The 19,710-nt window shown below is 45.5% G+C and overlaps 1 protein-coding gene across 1 annotated transcript in view; it reads left to right on the forward strand.

Annotated features, from left to right (window-relative positions):
• Window positions 1-19,710, forward strand: part of PLCB2 (phospholipase C beta 2) — a 573,513-nt gene that overhangs the window by 404,542 nt on the left and 149,261 nt on the right. Inside the window, exon 19 of the mRNA XM_085626894.1 lies at window positions 555-719. Within this exon, the coding sequence (XP_085483020.1) occupies window positions 555-719 (165 nt within the window). The remainder of the gene's footprint in view (window positions 1-554; window positions 720-19,710) is intronic.

A 19,710-nucleotide genomic window follows, 5' to 3' on the forward strand; every position in this document is an offset into this window, starting at 1 on the left:
GTAGTGGATGTTGCGTTGTAAAAATTGCGTTGTAAGTGCATGCGTTGTAAAAGTATGCGTTGTAACGTCATACATCCGTATAAATCACTGCATCACACTACCTACTCTCAGCGGTCATTATTGGCATCAAAGCATTCGGTGGAGTCCTTTCAGGGAGTTCGACGACTGCTTACTGCATGTCATTTACTCAGTTAGTCAGGAAGGGAATGTACACTAGTTTAAAAATGGGGTGGGCTTGCAGGATACTGTTCAATCGATTCAAAGGCCAAAGCTTAGAAAGATAAGCCATGGAACTGGTGGATTTTTGGGGGGGAGATACTCATAGCAAGATTTAGTTATTTTTATTTTATGGAGAGATGTTCATCATTCCTTTTAAGGGGAGGTATATTTTAATAAACTGCATGACCATAACCTGTCTACATGATCTGAATTTGAAAATTTAGTTTTTTGTAAGGTCAAAGATGAGTGAAAGTATTTTGAATACTATGAAATTATGTTTTGGAGTGAGAATCCAATAGTTTAACATTCACTTCTCATGGCTATTTTCGAAATAGATCCTGTCTGGACAGTTCCTTTCTGACCGTAGTGTGAAGTCCTATGTGGAGGTTGAAGTATTTGGGCTGCCAGGAGACCCCAAACGTAAATACAAGACTAAGTTAACACCATCTGCAAACTCTATCAACCCAGTGTGGAAAGAAGAGTCATTTGTTTTTGAGAAGGTAAGAATGGGAATGTTAAACAGTGCTAGTGAGGATACACCCAGCTATCTAGGAGAGAAGGTTGCATAGAAATGATGAATCTTTCCTAATAACTAAATCTACCTTGAGGTCACAAAGAAGAGTGGGTTTATTTATGCACCGGGCCTGTTCAATCAGTGGCATGTGTTTTAAAATCATATTTTCACCTGCATGTTCTTTAAGATGACCCATTTTCTGAAGTGCACTAACAGAAATCATTTTCTGATAGAAGATTTTATGAGGGTATAGAGTCAAAAAATCATTGAACAAATGCAATCTTATAACCTGGTGGGCAGCAGCACAGGAGGATTTAAATGTATATTGAGGGGTGAAGGAGGAAATCTAATGAAAAGCATTCTTTTCTGAGCAGTAAGAGGGATGAGTTTTAGATCCAATGAATATTCGAAGATGATTAGTAAGCTTCCTCCTTAACTGGGATGTGCGTATGCACATCAAATAGAGTGCTTCTTTGCAAGATAATCCAGTAGGAGTGTTTTGGGATTTTCCTTAAGCAGGACAGAGAGTAAATCATTGATTTCATGACAAAGGGGGTCATTAGGGGGGCGGAAGGACCGCCACCGCCGGGTCGGCGGTGGCGGTCCTTCCGCCATCACACAGGAAATTCCCACTGCCGAATTAGGATGGCGTGGGAATCCCAATCTGTCCGGAAAGTCTCTCCGCCACGGTTCTGCAAGGCGGGCCTTTTCTGCCCACCTTGCGGAACCAAAACACAGGCCAGATTAGGAAATCCCCTTCCACCTGTCTTTTCACGGCGGTCATCCCACCGTGAAAACACAGGTGGAGGCTGGATTTGGGGGCCCGTTGCGGGCCCCCTCTGTGTTGGGGGGTGCAGTGGGGAGATACCCATGGTACCCCCTGCATTTCCCTGCACTGCTTGGCAGGCACCGCGTGGTGCCTGCCACGTAGAGCAGGGAAATGCACAGCAAGGCATTTCAGCACCGTCTGCAATGTTAAATGCCCTGGTAGGACTGCTGCACGTCTGGCAGGCGGTCCCAGCACTGCAATAATGTCCGCCCGCCATCGTAATGAGCCCCTAAATTTGGTAGCACAGAACGTTCACACTTTCTACCGCACCTCCCTTAATTTGTCAAACTAAGGATGCATAGGCATTTCCCAAGGCTTTATAATTCTCTCCAACCACTTGGTGGTAGCATGCACAGCGCTATCAAACATGGATAACATAGTGGGGCTTATTTATGAGCCCTTTCATCACTTTTGCGCCTCTGGTGCGTCACTTTTTGTGATGCACCAGCGACGTAAAAAATGCACCATGTTGTGTCATATTTACAAAGTCACGCATCTAGGTATAATGTATGCAGGGTGGGCATTCCGACGCAAGTAAGCCTCGTAGAAGTGACGCAGTGAATTCTATGAGAATTCACTGCGCCACTTCTAGGACGCAAATGTGTCAATATCTTGCGCCTGCTTCACAGCTGGTGTAAGACTGACGCAGGCACATATGAAATGGGTCTTGCACATGTGAAATGACCCATTGCTGAAGTTGCGTCACTTTTGTGACACACTCCAGCAATGTGTCATTTTTGCGTCTACAGATACGTCCGAAATACGGACGTATCTGTAACTCCTTGTGACATGATGCATCATACTGTAAATATGACGCATCCAGCATGTCGCAAGGAAGGCACAATGAAAAATGACGCATCGCTGTTTTCACGCAGCGATGCTTCATTTTCATAACTGAGGCCCAGTGTTTCTTGTAACCACTTGCTTAGTATGTAGGACCTAAGTTAAAGATCTCCAACACTTTCATTTTCATCTATTCTAAGTGATATTTGCACTGATCAGATACACCAGAAACAACAGGACACATTTATCCCAAACACCCTCTTTGCCTCATGTTTGTTTTTAAATCCCAGCTGCTGTTCTGAGTTCTGAAGTTGAGAAGTGAGTTATTTATAAGAAAGGAGAAGAGGATCAAGCCTTAATTCGTTTTGCAATGCTATTTCACCATTTGTTTATAAACAATGCATGCAATTAACAGATTAATGATATGGAAAAACATTAATGGAGTATATTACAAGATAGGGAAATTATGTTTAAATCAAAGTATTGCCGGTGTAGGGTACATATTATTGATTGCATTTCTAAACCACTGTACCTTTTGCAAAGTTGCTTAGACCTGTGAGATAAATATGTTAACATTTGTCCAATTTTAAGTGAGCTATCTATTGAGAATTATTGTGCTAATCCTATATATGAAATATATATTTAGCTGATTCTTTACAAGATTGTTCTAATTTTTAGATTTTTTCTATAATTCTGAACCATGTTTTCTCATCATTTTAGTATCCAACTCCTGATCTCATTAACTCTGCATTGTTTTACATTAATTTTCATAATTTTTTGGTTTTACGTAACGGAGCTTGCATCATCCATGGCACATTATTACATAGAGTTTACAACAACAAGGGAAGAGGTGGCCAGTCTGTAAAATTACTTTGAGATTGAATATTTGAAAGAGGACTGCATGCATCATGGCTCAGAAACTAAACCCTAATCCCTTGCATGCTGATTCACCATCAGTTCTTTTAATTGGTGTCCCATTAGCATTGAGAGAAACAAAGTGTGTCTGTACAGAGAACACTTGATATATGAATGTCTTGTGAAAGCTACATGAATCATATCAATGCTTGGCTGGCTGATGATAGATAACAAGTCTTTCTTTTCAAAAGTAGGTTCCACTCTGGCTGTTACCTACATTATTTGCTTGAAAGTAAATAACAGCGAGTAAAATAAACAGATGCAGCTTGCATAAAATGAAGGTAACAACATTTAACTCACGTGAAAGGAGGAAAACAAAAATAGTAATACAATTCAAATCAGCATTTTCTTGTATTTTGTCTTCTTGTGAAATACCAGATACATTTAATTTGAAATTAGAAGTAGAGCAAAGTGTAGCTATGTGAGTAAATTGATCCATATATATTGTCCAGTATATTCAATTAACAATTCAGTATATTCTGCGAGTTATTAAAATATAATCTTATTTGATCTTCATGTCCATATAAACAATAAAGTTTAAATATTACATATTAATTGCATTATTTAAGTACATGAAGTTAAAATCCACTAAGATATTAGAGTAAAGGTACACAGTACAAAAATATTATAAAGCTTGAAAAACTCAACATTATTTCATTTTTCCGTACATCTCACAGATAAAGTGAAACTGCAATAAACACCTTTGCCAATGTAAGTTTATACAGAAGTGCAAATGCCTCAGACACTGTCCACATGTCAGAGCTTTTCCATAGATTCTTCATATATATCTTATTTACTGTCTTTGAATGTCCAAGCAAACAATAAAAATGTGTATTTTAAGAGGTTTTTTTGATCATACACTTACACATCGACACTTGTTCTATGTGAAATAATCACATCATAATAAATTGACTAATGTGAAACAACATTATATTTCTTTCAACAAATGGATTGGGGACACTCAAAAATAACCTGCTGTCTCATTTGTTTCCTCACTTCAGTAATGATAGGATAAAGATTACTTATTATTAATATAATCAGTACCCAATTTAATCACTAATCTAAAGACATTTTAACAAAGGGCCATTGTAGGAACAATCTATGGCTCAACTTTAATAGCTGTGTACCTGTTCAAGCAAAGATCATGGGTGAAAAAACATTAATCAATTTTTACTATATATTACTTACAAAATCTAGCTCTCTTTTACATAATTCTTTAAAGCATTCTGCTTCCACTAAATTACCGTTTGTCTCAATAACTGAAGCTAATAATTTAATGTGTAAGATTTCATATTCATAGTTAATCAAACATAGGCCCATCTCTGTATCTAGGGATTAAACCCAGAATACTGCTTGCATATTATACACACTCCTCAAAACCTTTCCTTTGAAATGTTTAAATTGGCAGGGTATCTGTAAATAGACAACCGCAATGGACCGCACTCCGCTAGCTCCTCCTCCGGGTCGCCCCAAGGGAAGCTGGTACATGAAGTTCTTGAGTGGTTCACCCCAGTGGGTGCAAGTAAGTACTTGTTGAACTGATGATCTCTGATGGAGTTCTTGAGTGGTTCACCCCAGTGGGTGCAAGTAAGTACTTGTTGAACTGATGATCTCTAGACCCGATACATGTCCCGGGTTTTACATGTCTAGCGGAGTGCGGTCCATTGCGGTTGTATCTGTAAATAGACCAGTCTTAGAGCTGTCAGTCTTAGGGTGGGCGTCCCCAAAATTGTCTGCCTTCACCCCTCCTATTTTTGCTGGGTTTGTTTTTGTAGGCCTTAGGACTCTGTACACTTACCACTGCTCACTCCCCTAAACAAGGTAAAATTGCCTTACTCCTGATTCGCATACTTAATTTTATTCTAAGTCCCTAGTAATGTGGTAAACCATACACCCAGGGCTGGTAAATTAAATGCTACTAGTGAGCCTGCAGCACTTATTCTGCCACCCACTTATGGAGCCCCTTAAAATATGTTGACTCAGGCCTGCCATTGCAACCTTAGCAGTTTTAAACTGCCAATTCAACTTCGTTAAATGATCCCCTTGTCAATCCTTACACTCCTTTTTTATCACATATCAGTCACCCTTAAACTAGACCCTAAACAACAATGAACAATGAAAAGTTGATCAAGTTCTTATAAGATTTAAATGTCTTGGTAGTGAAAAACTCACAATTTTGCTTTTCAGTACAGTGAGGCCTACCTCTCCCTTTGTATAACAATGGGCTACCTTAATATATTTACTGGGTGCTAACATTTGATTGGGAGCCTGTAGAAAAGTCATGTTTGGTATCTGAGAAAATGTAATTTGAAATTATTTTTAATGGTGAAGTCAGATTTAAGCGATACCAAAGGGGATGATGGATGGAGCGTTTGAGCAAATCAAACACTCACCCCCAGTCAAATGATCTGGGTTTAATCCATCATCATTTTTTAGCTCACTCCACCACCCCAGTTCAGACATGTCCATATGCAAATCAGTCTGACCCTGTGCCTCAAGGGAACAGTCTAGCCCGAACTGCCAAGCCATGTCTTCCCTGGACCAGAAACAAGCATCCTGGGACCGGTTTCGGGTTCATAACCCTCCTCAGCCTGGCTATCTTGAATCCAGTGGCAAAGTGAGCAAGGGACCCACGTCTGGGCATACCCTGCCAACTTAGGGCGAACAAAGCAATACCAAAGGGGATGATGGACGGAGCGTTTGAGCAAATCAAAAACTCACCCCCAGTCAAATGATCTGGGTTTAATCCATCATCATTTTTTAGCTCACTCCACCACCCCAGTTCAGACATGGCCATATGCAAATCAGTCTGACCTTGTGCCTCATGGGAGCAGTCCAGCCCAAACTGCCAAGCCATGTCTTCCCTGGACCAGAAACAAGCATCCTGGGACCGGTTTCAGGTTCATAACCCTCCTCAGCCAGGCTATTGTGAATCCAGTGGCAAAGTGAGCAAGGGACCCACGTCTGGGCATACCCTGTCAACTTAGGGCGAACAAAGCGATACCAAAGGGGATGATGGACGGAGCGTTTGAGCAAATCAAACACTCACCCCCAGTCAAATGATGTGGGTTTAATCCATCATCATTTTTTAGCTCACTCCACCACCCCAGTTCAGACATGGCCGTATGCAAATCAGTCTGACCCTGGGCCTCATGGGAACAGTCCAGCCCGAACTGCCAAGCCATGTCTTCCCTGGACCAGAAACAAGCATCCGTCAGATTCAAGTCACAATTTTGAAAATTCTAAATTTAGAAAGTTGGCATATTTATGTCCTAACTATTTGGTGCCCGCATCCTGTTTCTGCCTCACATGAAAGGGTGTAGCTTGCTTTTGTATATTTCTCTCAGGCAGCCACACAATAGAGGGATTAGATATACCTGGCTGGACTATCTCTGGCAGTGTGGGTGGATGGAGCTGGGCACAGCCCCACTTGCATGGCAATACGGTGTGCCCTGCTTTCACACAAATAACTTCACACTAACCTTTTGGGCATGCAGACAGCTTGGAAACAGGACAGGGAGGCAAGAAATTCTAAGCACTTTTGGGAGGGGAACTTCTAGTAACTTCTTCAATTTCAAAAAAGGCACAACATATGAAAATAGGATGCTCAGACCCCATCTTCACATCACTTCACTCAGAAGGACTGCTCTGCTGCTCTGCTGCAAGAAAGACTGCTAGGTTGCCTTGCTACTCTGCCTCCCTGCTACCTAGTTCAGAAGGACTGGACCTGTACCTTGGACCCAGGACCCCGAGATTAACACCAAGGGTTAGTTGGCTCGCCTCCTGATAAGAGCCTCCGGTGCAGTAAATGGTCCAATCATCTTGCACCCTGCACCTTGACTCTGCCTCCTGTGAGTCCTAATCTGCCAGGTGGTACCACCTCAGTCCTGGACCCTTGGAAGTAGTGATAAAGGGTGCTCAGCCAGCCCCGCTGTGGTCCCTGTCAGAACGGACACAGCATGATGCAACCCAACGTAGCCATCGCTGCTCATCACAACCAATGCAACGCAGTGCCCCTCAAGTCACATCACAGCCCTCGCAGCTTATTGGACTTGACATCATAGACCTTTCAGCTTTTCTTCGGAACCAATGCAGTACAACTCAACGCGAGACCCTGCGTCACACTGCAGAATCTTCATGGCAGAATGCCCCACATTAAGGACATAAGGTAAAATCCTCAGTGGGCCTAACCTGGTCCCTCTAACCGGCCCATGCTCCATAGCGGTCGGCCTGAAATTGTAATTTTGTCCCAGTCTGGCGCAATCAGATAATCACAGCTGGCCCTTTCTGTTTTAAGCTCTATTTTTACTTTAAAATTGCGTATCTCTGCTTTTACTGATTGGATTTTTGTCATATTACTAAGCCTGGCCGGAGTTCGCGGAGTTCTTTGCATGCTACATGTAGTTCCATGAGTGGTGGAGTGCCATAGGGTCATGCCTTTCGTGGTGATTGTGAGCGGCGGGTGTTTGTCCCGCGCTGTAAAATCATCACGAACGGCACCATGCGCAGCACAAGAGGACGCAGCTTCCTTTCTGCTGCTTGAGTAGATTTTCTACTCGAGCGGCATCTTTCTCAACGTGAACGGAAGGTTTCTTAGCGCGAATGGTGATGATCTGCTGCGACCACTTGCTTTGAGAAATCCAACCACTGTGTTGGGAAATCTCGCCAGGAGGTTGATTTTCCTCGCTCGCCAACTAGACCTTGGCGAGCGTGAGCAAGGAAAAATCTCGCGGGGAGGTGGATTTTCTACACTCGTGCTCGCCCACTTGACATTGACGAGGACGAGGGAGGAAAAAAACTCCGCTCCGTGAGCTTTTGGGAACTCCGCATGCTCCTCGGAGTGCGGAAAATTCTGCAAACTCCGCGAATGGAGCAGAGTTACATATTACTCGATTTTTCTAAATAGGTGTTGAATATTTCTTATTTTGTTTTAAGCCTGATTGCATTTCTACCAAGCTACCAGAGGGTTAAGCACAGGTTAATTCAGTGATATCTTATGGTTTGTCCTGACAGTCAGAGTGGCTGTTGCTTGAGCAGGGCTCACACTCCCCTCACCCAACAACCAGATTTCTCACAACCAGGAAGACTATTTTTAATTATCATGACTTTCAACCAATCGGTTGTAACATTGGACTTACTGAGTAGCCATTGAACAGTCACTTTAATACCATCATGTTCTTGTTAAATTCAGATTCGTAAAATTCAATTTTTCATTGAGAAAAATATTTGAGCAAGTTTACCTTTTCCAACATAATATGATCTATTTTCCATTTAAGGTTTCTCAAACTGCCATAGTGAAGACCCTTTATGTTATTTGTGTTCATTATCAGATTATGTGAAAAATAAGATTTATTCAACACATTCAGTTATTTCAGAAATGCAGTCAGAGAAGTTTGATAACGGCTAAGTCATCACGTTTAAAAAATAATTTCAAAATATCTCCCCTTTTTTTTAGGAGGCACGCCCTTAACTTAATGTAATATTTCTCAAAGGTCGGGCAGGCAAAGCGAAAAAAGCAACAGCTCTAAGACACAACTTGCTTCAGGCCATTATAAGTACTTATTCTGCTTTCATACCCTTCTGGCCTATATAGTTCTAGAACCAGTAAAGATATTATGCCCTTTGGATGCTCAACTCAAACGCAGATTTAAAATCCTCAAATCAAACACTTCTGCTACCTTTATTTGTAGGTTTCTTCATTTGTAGCATTTGGAAATATATGTCAAAAAATTGTGTTAATATGATTTTTAATTATATTCTGTGAGTGGTTATTATTTTTGATAAATTATAATAATATTGTTTTTTGGGGAGGAATTGTTTGGTTTGTAGGGAAGTGGGATGGAAATGTTTTTTAAATATTTTTTTCTGAATACATTTACATTTATTTATTACTTTGTTGAATCGTTTTCTATGTGTGTAAATCTAAAACATTCACATTGAATTTATCAATTTTTGTTTCTATTGTTTATATATACTGTATATATATATATTTTTTTAATAAGTTGCATTTTAATTATCATCCTTATTTTTGTTTTGTCTAATAACTTTTATAATTTTGTATTCATTTTTCATCATTCATTTCTGATATTGTCATTTAAAATTTAAAATTGTACTTACAATAATATATTTGTTTTCATTATTTTGTATTCTGTTTTTACATGCCATAACACGTTGCCCACTTTCTTCGAAATACCCATATGTTAATGGCAAAAGGAAAAAAAGCAGTCTAGTAAGAGTAAAATACGGAAGGCAATGCAAGGTAAGACATACGTTGTGTGCACTGCAGACTTCAACTGGTAAATTTAGAGGTCTAATCTTTTTCTACTGCTGGTCAGGTTGGATTGGGAATAGGAAGTTTGGCCTCTGCAAAGTCCATCACTTTCTCTGTTTAGGTTGGAAAAGTAAATCTTTTTTTCTCTCTTTCTTAAGTTTTGTAAGTACGTACAATGAAAAGCAGTAAGTACCTTTCAAAATTGCCGTAGCTACATTGGATATTTTACACATCATTTAATATTCATGCAATATATAATAAATGTGCTAGCACTCTAGTACACATAGAAAATGTAATTTTACTGTATTTATACAGGCTTTGTAGTACTTATGTTAGCGTCGACCAGTAATGTTGTATTGGTGGGTTTCGCCCTGAGCGCAAAATAAGACCTGAGGGGGCTACAGGTGTCTTTGGGTTGAGATTTCACTGGCATCAAAACCCAATAATCCTCTAGTCGTCCCTGGTTGCCCAGTACACAATACAAGGACTGTAGATACGTGGGCTCATGGGGGAATGTGCTGTGTGCAATCCTGCAGCCACTGCACATTCTGTAAAATAGGAGTATAATGGCTTTCAGCAGGTGCAGGCCTGTAAGTCCTGCATGGATATGAAATCACCCCCTGGGTAGAGGTCGCCCAAAGTCTACAGGCCCTGCCTATGCAGCAGACATTTCACAGATGTATCTCCAGTGAGGATTAGGGGGCAAGGTTATCGGCAAGAGGGAGATTATCTGAGTACAGGCAGTCTAGTAAAGTGTTCATTACAGAGGAAGACCCAGTGCCAGGCCCACACAGTACATCGGACTGTGTCAGTTTCCGAACATGGGCACACTGTTACAGGTGCAGGGGGCATGTGTCTGTATTGTCTGGCTCTATCGCAGTGTAAGGCAGATATTGGAGTGGACGCATCCAGTAGAAAGTGTACTCAGGCCGCATATGCCTCTCTGTTCAAATGGCCAGGTCAATGCTTCCCAGGTCAATCTCGTCTGTCAGCCCGCTCATACCAGTTGAATCAGAAGAGACCGAGGTGGCGATTATGATCCTGTAAAAAATTTCCCCGTACGACTCGTATCCGGTCTTTTTACCGTACGAATCGTACAAGTGCTGTACAAACTGCCAAGTACGATTCGCATGGGGAAAAGTCCGTACGAATCGCATTGGGAATAATTCCCCACACGTCCTCGGGTCGGAAAATGTGTCCGACACGTCCCCGGACGATTCACCGTACAAATGTGAAAAGTGAAGTCCGACCACGCAAGTACGATCCATCCCGTGCGTCCGATGTTACAACCGTATGGAAAAAACACCGTCCGCACCGAACTCCCATAGCAACCATGGAGACATGTGCCCACATACGTGCCGAACACCCCCCCAGCCCCTGTGAGTACGCGCCGTACCCTCCCCCAGCCCCCGCGAGTACGCGCCGAACCCCCACCCGTGTATGTACACCCGTGTACGTACGAGTCGTACCCCCACCCGTGTATGTACACCCGTGTACGTACGAGTCGAACCCCCACCCGTGTACATACGCGCCGTACCCCCATCCGTGTACGTACCAGTCGAACCCCCACCCGTGTACGTACGAGTCGTACCCCCACCCGTGTACGTACGAGTCGAACCCCCACTCGTGTATGTACACCCGTGTACGTACGAGTCATACCCCCACCCGTGTATGTATGGTGCGTACCCCCAGCGCGTACATACACGGGTGGGGGTACGACTCGTACGTACACGGGTGTACATACACGGGTGGGGGTTTGACTCGTACGTACACGGGGGGGTACGACTCGTACATACACGGGTGGGGGTACGACTCGTACGTACACGGGTGTACATACACGGGTGGGGGTTTGACTCGTACGTACACGGGTGGGGGTATGACTCGTACATACACGGGTGGGGGTACGACTCGTACGTACACGGGTGTACATACACGGGTGGGGGTTCGACTCCGACTCGTACGTACACGGGTGGGGGTACGACTCGGACGTACACGGGTGTACATACACAGGTGGGGGTTCGACTGGTACGTACACGGGTGGGGGTCTGGTGCGTACGTACACGGGTGGGGGTTCGACTCGTACGTACACAGGTTGGGGTACAACTCGTACGTACACGGGTGGGGGTACGACTCGTACGTACACGGGTGGGGGTACGACTCGTACGTACACGGGTGTACATACACGGGTGGGGGTTCGACTCGTACGTACACGGGTGGGGGTTCGGCGTGTACTCACGGGGTCTGGGGGGGGTTCGGCGTGTACTCACGGGGTCTGGGGGGGGTACGGCGCGTAGCGCTGGGGTACGCACCGTACATACACGGGTGGGGGTACGACTCGTACGTACACGGGTGTACATACACGGGTGGGGGTTTGACTCGTACGTACACGGGTGGGGGTACGACTCGTACGTACACGGGTGTACATACACGGGTGGGGGTTCGACTCGTACGTACATGGGTGGGGGTACGACTTGTACGTACACGGGTGGGGGTATGACTCGTACGTACACGGGTGTACATACACGGGTGGGGGTTCGACTCGCACGTACACGGGTGGGGGTACGACTCGTACGTACACGGGTGGGGGTTCGACTGGTATGTACACGGGTGGGGGTACGGCACGTACGTACACGGGTGGGGGTTCGACTCGTATGTACACGGGTGGGGGTACGACTCGTACGTACACGGGTGGGGGTACAACTCGTACGTACACGGGTGGGGGTTCGGCATTTAGTCACTGGGTCTGGGGGGGGTTCGGCGTGTACTCACGGGGTCTGGGGGGGGTACTGCACGTACTCACGGGGGCTGGGGGGGTACGGTGCGTACCGGGCCCCCTAATCTGCTCGTTTCACGGCGTACTTCGCTTTTCCAGCACTTTTTGGGTGCCGTAAAAATATTGCCGTCCGGACTGCTGTCGGTTCGATTCGTACTTCCTGGGTCGTGAAACGCTGCCTGAATGCGTCCCGACGTCACGTCGGAGCATTCCCGGATCACATTCGTATGTATATTTTTGTCGGTCGGTGTTTTGTACGACTCGTACGGAAATGGTGTTTCCTTGCGAATCGTACTTGCATGTTTGTGAAGTTTTACAACCGGGTACGAGTCGGATGGAGAAAAGCCTCCGTCCGACGGTTCGTACCCGGTTTCTCCAGGATCCTAATCGGCACCCAAGTCTGTGTAAAGAATCCCTAGTAAGTGGTATTGGGATGTTCACAAACAAGTAAGGATGCATGGGCAGCACCATCAGTTTTGCGATGGCCACACGCCCAGTGAGTGACCACTGTAGTCAAGTCCACATGGGGATGCTCTCCTCCAACCAACAGCCACCTCTGCCATAATTCTCCTGCCAAATCTGGATGATGTCTCTGCTTATCCGAATCCCAAGATATAGGACACTCCCATTTGCCCACTTGAGAACACAGTGGGGAAGCATGTTGTACCCTCTGGGCCTGATTCACAAAGGTAAACTTACACATTTGTGTAAGCAGTGGCGTCACTAGGGGGGTGCGGGGGGTGCGGGCCGCACCGGGTGACACCATCGCATGGGGTGACACCGTGGGACTCAAGGAAAATGTGCACCGTGCGCGTGCGCTCTCCGGACGGAGCAGAAAATGGCAAACGGACGCCTATGAGGTCCTGAAGTACTGAGCAGATGGGAGACACCAGCATAGGACCCTGCCTACCTCCCGGTGAGCTGTTGTGCGAACTTGTCCCACTGTCAATCGGGGGCCCGAGGACCCATGTGTCATCGCCTGGCCCGCTGGCCGACCCTTGGTGCTGGGGCCTTGTTGGAGTGAGGGACCACGCTGGGAGGGTCCTGGTAGAGCGGGAAGGGCCTCCGTGAATGCGAGATCCTGCCGCGCCACGCTGGCGCAGAGAAACGGGCCTGTGTGCCGCCTCTGCATGTCACAGCTGCTGGGTATGTAATTACACAAGTGAGGTTCCCGGAGGCAGCGGGACCTTCAGAGCTCCGTGCGAGGTGGGGGTCAGGGCCTGTGTGATGATCCTGCCCCAGCCGTCTCGGCAGGGCCCTGGGGTCCGGTGGCTGTTGGATTGGAGCGAAGGGACTGAATATGGCCCGTCGGGGCCCTGCGTGCCTCAGCAACTGTGCCTCTGATCTCCTTCATCAGCCCGGAGCCCGGAGTATGCAGGCGGACCCGAATCGGTGAGTGACACCCCCCCAGGGGTGGGAACAGGCGGGGTGAGGAGCACTGAGGTGTGGAGTGCTTCTCGGACCTGGGAAGGCCTGTGTTGTAAGACGCCCGTAGTCAAGATGGAGGAGAGGTGTACCATTGCCTGCCCTCTCTCCCCATGTGCCTCTGGATCACTGTCCTGGACGGCGCTGAATGGGACAAGGAGGAGCCCTGGCCTTGAGTGGCCTAGTGTGGATACACTGGTGGATCTCTGCCGAATTGCCACTTGCCTTGAGTCAGTAAATGGAGTGAGGTAATGGTATCTCTCACTCTAATAGTTTTTAAGGAAATGTCAAATGTGTCTTTAATTATACAGCACTTTCTAGCGTGTGGCGCTGGGCCGCTCGGGGTCACTGAGCCACACTGTTGTGGGAAGCTGCGGTGGTAATCGGCCTTGCTAGCACCATGGGAATCAGTGGTGTCACTAGGGAGGTGTGGGGCTGCGGACCGCACTGAGTGACACCAACCCTAGTGACGCCGCTGCAGCCGAGTTCTGTCTCGAGTCTGGTGGTCTGGGGTGAGGTGGAGCCCCTTGGTCAGCGGAACACCCATGACACACACGGTCTGTGGTGCGTGTCCTATTTTACAGTCTTCATGTTTATTCACACTTTTAATTCATGGGGATCTCCAAGACTCATATAATACATTCGTATTTTTCATGTAAGACCCTCTCTGTTCATTTACAAGGACGAGAGCTTGGGTTTGAGAGTTAACTGTAGCTAGAACTAAGGAACCTGAGCCACAAATGACCAAATCTAGTGTTTTACACATTTTAAAATAGAAATCAGTGGCGGCAGCACAGGTAAGAGTGGTAGGGTGGTGAGGCGGTGAGGTGGGGCAGGGGCAGGGCGGGGTGAGGGGGGAAGTCGACTGATGACCAGGCCCACCCAAACATGAGCCTTGGCCCTCGCAGTGAGGATATGAAGGCCAATAGAAAATATTGGGCACTTTAATTTAAAACGTTCCTCTGAACGTTGTTTTTCTTCATATTCTGGGAGATGCGTTATTGGGCCTGGGCTCGGGGGGGCTGGCTGTGTGTGCAAGTACAATAGGGGCATGAAAAAGGGAACAAATGCTTTATTTGAAATTGACACCGAGTAACTTTTGCCTACCGTCCTGTGCTGCTGCGTGGATATTTCCATTTTTGTTCAGCATTTGAGAAAATAAGTTTGTTTATTCTGATTCACCTTTCCTGACTCCTGCAGCTGCTTATCAGATCAGGCTGTGACACAAGGAGTAGGTCAGAGAATGTGTTGCTGTTTGTTTTTATTTTAAAAATCTGCACAGGCCCAGCAAGGCACATCATTATTACGGCCATGGATGCAAGGCAACAATAAAACATGCCCAGAGAACTGGTGATTAATGAATCTGCTGGAGAGCAGTCCTTTGCCTGTTGGTAGTTTTGAAATGCAGATAAACTGTATTTTATTTGGATAGCTCAGTGGGTTACTGCCTTTGTCACAGAGATTCTTGTGTTACTTGCAGTTCAAAAGTTACAATCCTAACATAGGACAGTGGCTATGAACTGTCATCAAAGAGCTGCAGACAAACATGAATGGTATAGTTAGAACTTCACTTTTTTGTGTTACTATAAAGTTAGAAATTCCTCAGTCTTTCATTATTTTAATGTTGCTAAAAAGAGTTTGGGCCGATATACATTTTTATTAGTAAAGCCAAGCCCCAACCACTACGGTATGCTTTAAATCCTGAGTTTGTGCTTCCCCAGCCCAAACCCTCTTTAAATTTACTGCCCACCAGTATGGATGCCATGTGATTCCTACATCTTGTAATCCTCATTGGCTCATGTGACATTCCCTGTAGACGGAATTACATACTAGCGATAAAACCGGCCCTGTCATTGCCTTTCTGTTTTTATTTAATTAGCAATCAGGTCATTAGGGCAACTGTGGAACATATTTTAAAGTGTGTGCTAATTATATTTACTGCTATATTTAATGTTTTAAGTTTGAAGGTGATTTTGCTAATGTTTTTTACGGGAATAATGAAAGTAGAGCTGGATGGGGCTGATATGGGGCTGGGGCCCGAAGGTCAGCTGTGAGATAAGGTACACAGGAGAGGGATGGTCGAAAAGTGGATAATCGGGCCTGGAAGTACTTGTGTTAAAACCTGGCCTGTTGGAATTTGAGGGTTTGCACTTACATCCAGACATCGCTCTTACTTTCAAATAAGTCTCCACATACTCTGTATACACACAGAATTGATCCGTTGTATACTGGTGACTGTTTGCGAGTAGATATAATCTAATCTAGGGCTTGTAGGCTAGCGGACTCGGAGCGGAGGAGGTCCATGCGGTAAGTCGTGAGGGGGTGACACCATGAGTTACCCGCACCGGGTGACAGCAGCCCTAGTGACGCCACTGTGTGTAAGTTTATGTTTGTTTTGAAATTCACAAAACTACATTTTAATAGTAAGTTTACAAGTGCGGAGAATCCGCAGTCAGAGTTGAGAAATCCACATATAAATAGATAGGCATGTTTTATCTTTTTATGTGCGGAGTTCTGCACCTCGACTGTGGAGTCTCTGCACTCATAAAATTACTACTAAAATTCAGTTTTATGAATTCCAAAAATAATGTAAACTTATACAAAAGTGCAAGTTTACCATTAATTCGTAGTCTGGCAGTTGTGAGTGTGTACAGGTGCCTAATCCCTTGAAGAAAGATGGGGTTTGAGCCAATGCGTTGCAGGAATGCAAAGAGATAAGGCCACTCCAATGAGTCAAAAGATTTGTTGTGTCAAGACACAATCAATTAATCAGGATTTATAAAGTGCGGTTTATCACCCCTTAGGGTATCCAGTTGCTTGCAGGTCCGGGAGGCTTGTTCGAACAGCCAGGTCTTGAGGACCATTCGGTATTCCTGAAATAAGGTGATGGCCTTGAGTATTGTGGGAAGGCTGTTCCAGGTTATTTGCTGTAATATGAGAGAAGGAGTGTCCTCCACATCTGTTTCAGGAGATGCAGGGAGTATGAGCACTTTAGAGGGATGTGGAGTGTAGTCCTCTCGATGGTTGGTGGAAGTTCAGTAGATTGTCAATGTAGGCACGTCCTTGTTTGTGTAGAGCCTTGTGTTCTTGCGTCAGCAGCTTGAATTGGCATCTCTTCTGTACAGCGGGGTTGCCTGAGGTGGTGTGTGATGTGGTTTGTCGGGAAAGTCTGAGGATGAGTGTGACTTTGGCGTTCTGTACGGTCAGAAGTCCAGTGATGAGAACCTGTGTCACTGTGCATCTCGTGTGTAGGGGTAACCACTTGAAGATCTTACATAGCATGCACAGAGTGAGAAAGTAGGAGGCGGATACTCCGTTGATCTGTGATTTCATAGTGAGCTTGTTGTTAATGAGGATTTTGAGGTTTCTGGTATGGTCGGAGGGAGTGGGTGCGGGTCCTAGGCCTGATGGCCACCAGGAGTCATTCCATTTGTTGCTGCTGCTGCCGAAGATCAGTACTTCCACCTTGTCTGTCTTCAACTGAAGAGGATGTGGTCCGTCGGCTGCGCTGCCGCCTCTGGTGCCGGAAACCAGTGTTCGAGCCTCGAGGTCGCGTCCACATCATGTGATTCTGGGCAAATCACTTAATCTCCCCGTTCCTGAATGTGTAATGTAAATACGGTGCTATGTAAAGTGCTCCAATACCTTCGGGTCGAGTTTGCGCTATATAAATATGCAAAAAAAAAAAAAAAACTGCAGGCAGTTGTTCTTCATCCAGTCGGCAATGCTTGTCATACATCTGTGGAAGTTGGTTCTGGTGGTGGGGTCGTCAATGAATGAGAGGTTGAGTTGGATGTTGTCTCCATAGTAAATTATGTTGAGACTGTGAGATCTGAAAGTGGGGTCATATATGCGTTGAAGAGTGTGGGGCTGAGGTATGAGCCTAGGGGAACACCGCAAGTGATCTACTTTGGTTTGGAGGTGGAAGGTGGATCCTCTGGGCTCTTCCGGTGAGGAAGGAGGTGATCCATCTGAGTGCGTCCCCTTGGATGCCGATGTGGATGAGTCTTTCTATCACTGTGTGGTGAAGAGTTGTGGATCTAGTGTATTGAATAATGTAAAAAGGGTGCAGAGGTTATGGCCTGTCGAGAGGCCAGGAAAAAAACCTGACTGGTCTGGTTTTACATTTAAAGGAACAAGGTGCAGGATGCAGGCAGTGAAAATTTTGCTAGGATTTTCTTATCCATGTTGATCATAAAGAGGGGTCTGTATGAGTTACATTGTTTGGGTGGTTCTTGGGTTTCAGGAGTGGAACTATTAACACTTCCCTAACTGAGGGGGGCGGGCGACCAACACTTCTAGCATCTTCATAAATCACCAGTAGATGAAGTGCCAGGTCATCAGCGTATCCCTTATATAACCTGGGCAGTCAAGCCATCCGGCCAGGGGCTGTTTCACCTGGCATGTCTCAAATTGCCGGAGTAACATCACCCACTGTGAAACAGTGTCTAGGTGGAGGCTGTGGTTATTGTCAAGCCAGAGCAGTTGTATAGAGTTGCAGTAGTCTGTTAGTCTGTCAGTTGGTACTTCTCCTTAAGAAGAACACAGCTCAGTGTAAAACTGGAGCATAGTCTGGGCAATGTCCGCTGAGGAGTTCTGCAGTTCCCTAGCAAGAGCGACCAATTCAGTAATATATTACCTGCTCCATCACTATTTGGACAATGCTGCAAGATTCCGGCCCACACTGTTACTCTCCCCAAATGGGCTTGCAGAGGCTTCCTTATGGAGGAAAGACACTTCGCTGTCCATGCAATCCTCAAAGTCTGACAGTTTGTCTCAAACTGTGCCAGGAACTGCGTGTCAGCCATGTCGAAATAACACAATTCAAGCTGTCGGAGTTCATGCTCCAGTGCATACAGGTGTGTACACATGTTGCTGAGAATACCTGACTGTTTAGATATATATATCCTGTGAATGTATGCATTAAAAGCCTCCCAGAGCACTTCAGGGGAGTTTAGTGAGCCAACATTGTATGTGAAGAATTCAGCAATAGTGATGCGTAGCTTGGTGTGGAAGACAGTGCGTCAAGAGCACTGTGGGAAAGTAGCCAGATGAAGGCACGTTCAGATGGACTACACAAAGTCAAGGCCAGTGCCACTGGTGCATGATCTGAGATCATTCGGACTGGCTCTTTGATGTTTGCAATGCACCCACAGACATCCCTGGTGGTAAGCCAGTAGTCTATTTACAATCAAGCTCCACAGTAAGTGGTCATGCAGGTGTCCTCATTCATGCAGGGGTGCCTGACATACCAGACAACCAATAGGTCATGATCAGTCATGAGGGCGTATATATGTGCTGCAGCACGGGGATGCACATGCCAGTTGGATTGGGATCTATTAGTCTGCGGGTCTAGGATGACATTAAAGTCACCCCCCATATTACTGTTAAATGTCCCAGGGCAAGTATCTTGTAAATGTGATATGCAAGATGCTTAGAGTGAAATCAAGGGAATTTCTGGCAGGTACATATCGCAACAATCCAACTGCACAACCACTTCAACATCCCCAATGTGTTGAAGAGAAACCATTTCCCCTTGAACAAGAAAACACAAAGTAAACATAGTGAGAATGATCCCTTGGGTAGGGCGGAGAGTTAGGTGGACTCCCGGTCCCAAATAGGGGACGGGTGCCCCCGAATGGTCCTAACAAGTGCTGCAAATTGGATGTTCAATCATTATCACTGAGATGGCAATCTTGGTCTCAATCGGTCTGCTGGTCTATTCCCAGAAATTTGCCGGAATGCTTGTGTCAGATGTTCAAGGCCAGTTAGGGATCTGGAAAGAAATGAGCTTTGCCATTTAGAGTGATTCAAAGCCTGGCTGGATAGAAAAGGGCTTAGGAGATGTCCGACTTCATCAGCAGTCATTTTGCGGGTAGGAATCTCTGCAGGCAGATTATACTGTAAGAGTGAAATCTGCATAGAAGCATATTCTGTTACCTTGATAAGTAATCTCTTCCCATTCACATGCAAGGCACAGG

Source organism: Triturus cristatus, chromosome 9, assembly GCF_964204655.1.
Source record: "Triturus cristatus chromosome 9, aTriCri1.1, whole genome shotgun sequence".
Classification (NCBI taxonomy): Eukaryota; Metazoa; Chordata; class Amphibia; order Caudata; family Salamandridae; genus Triturus; species Triturus cristatus.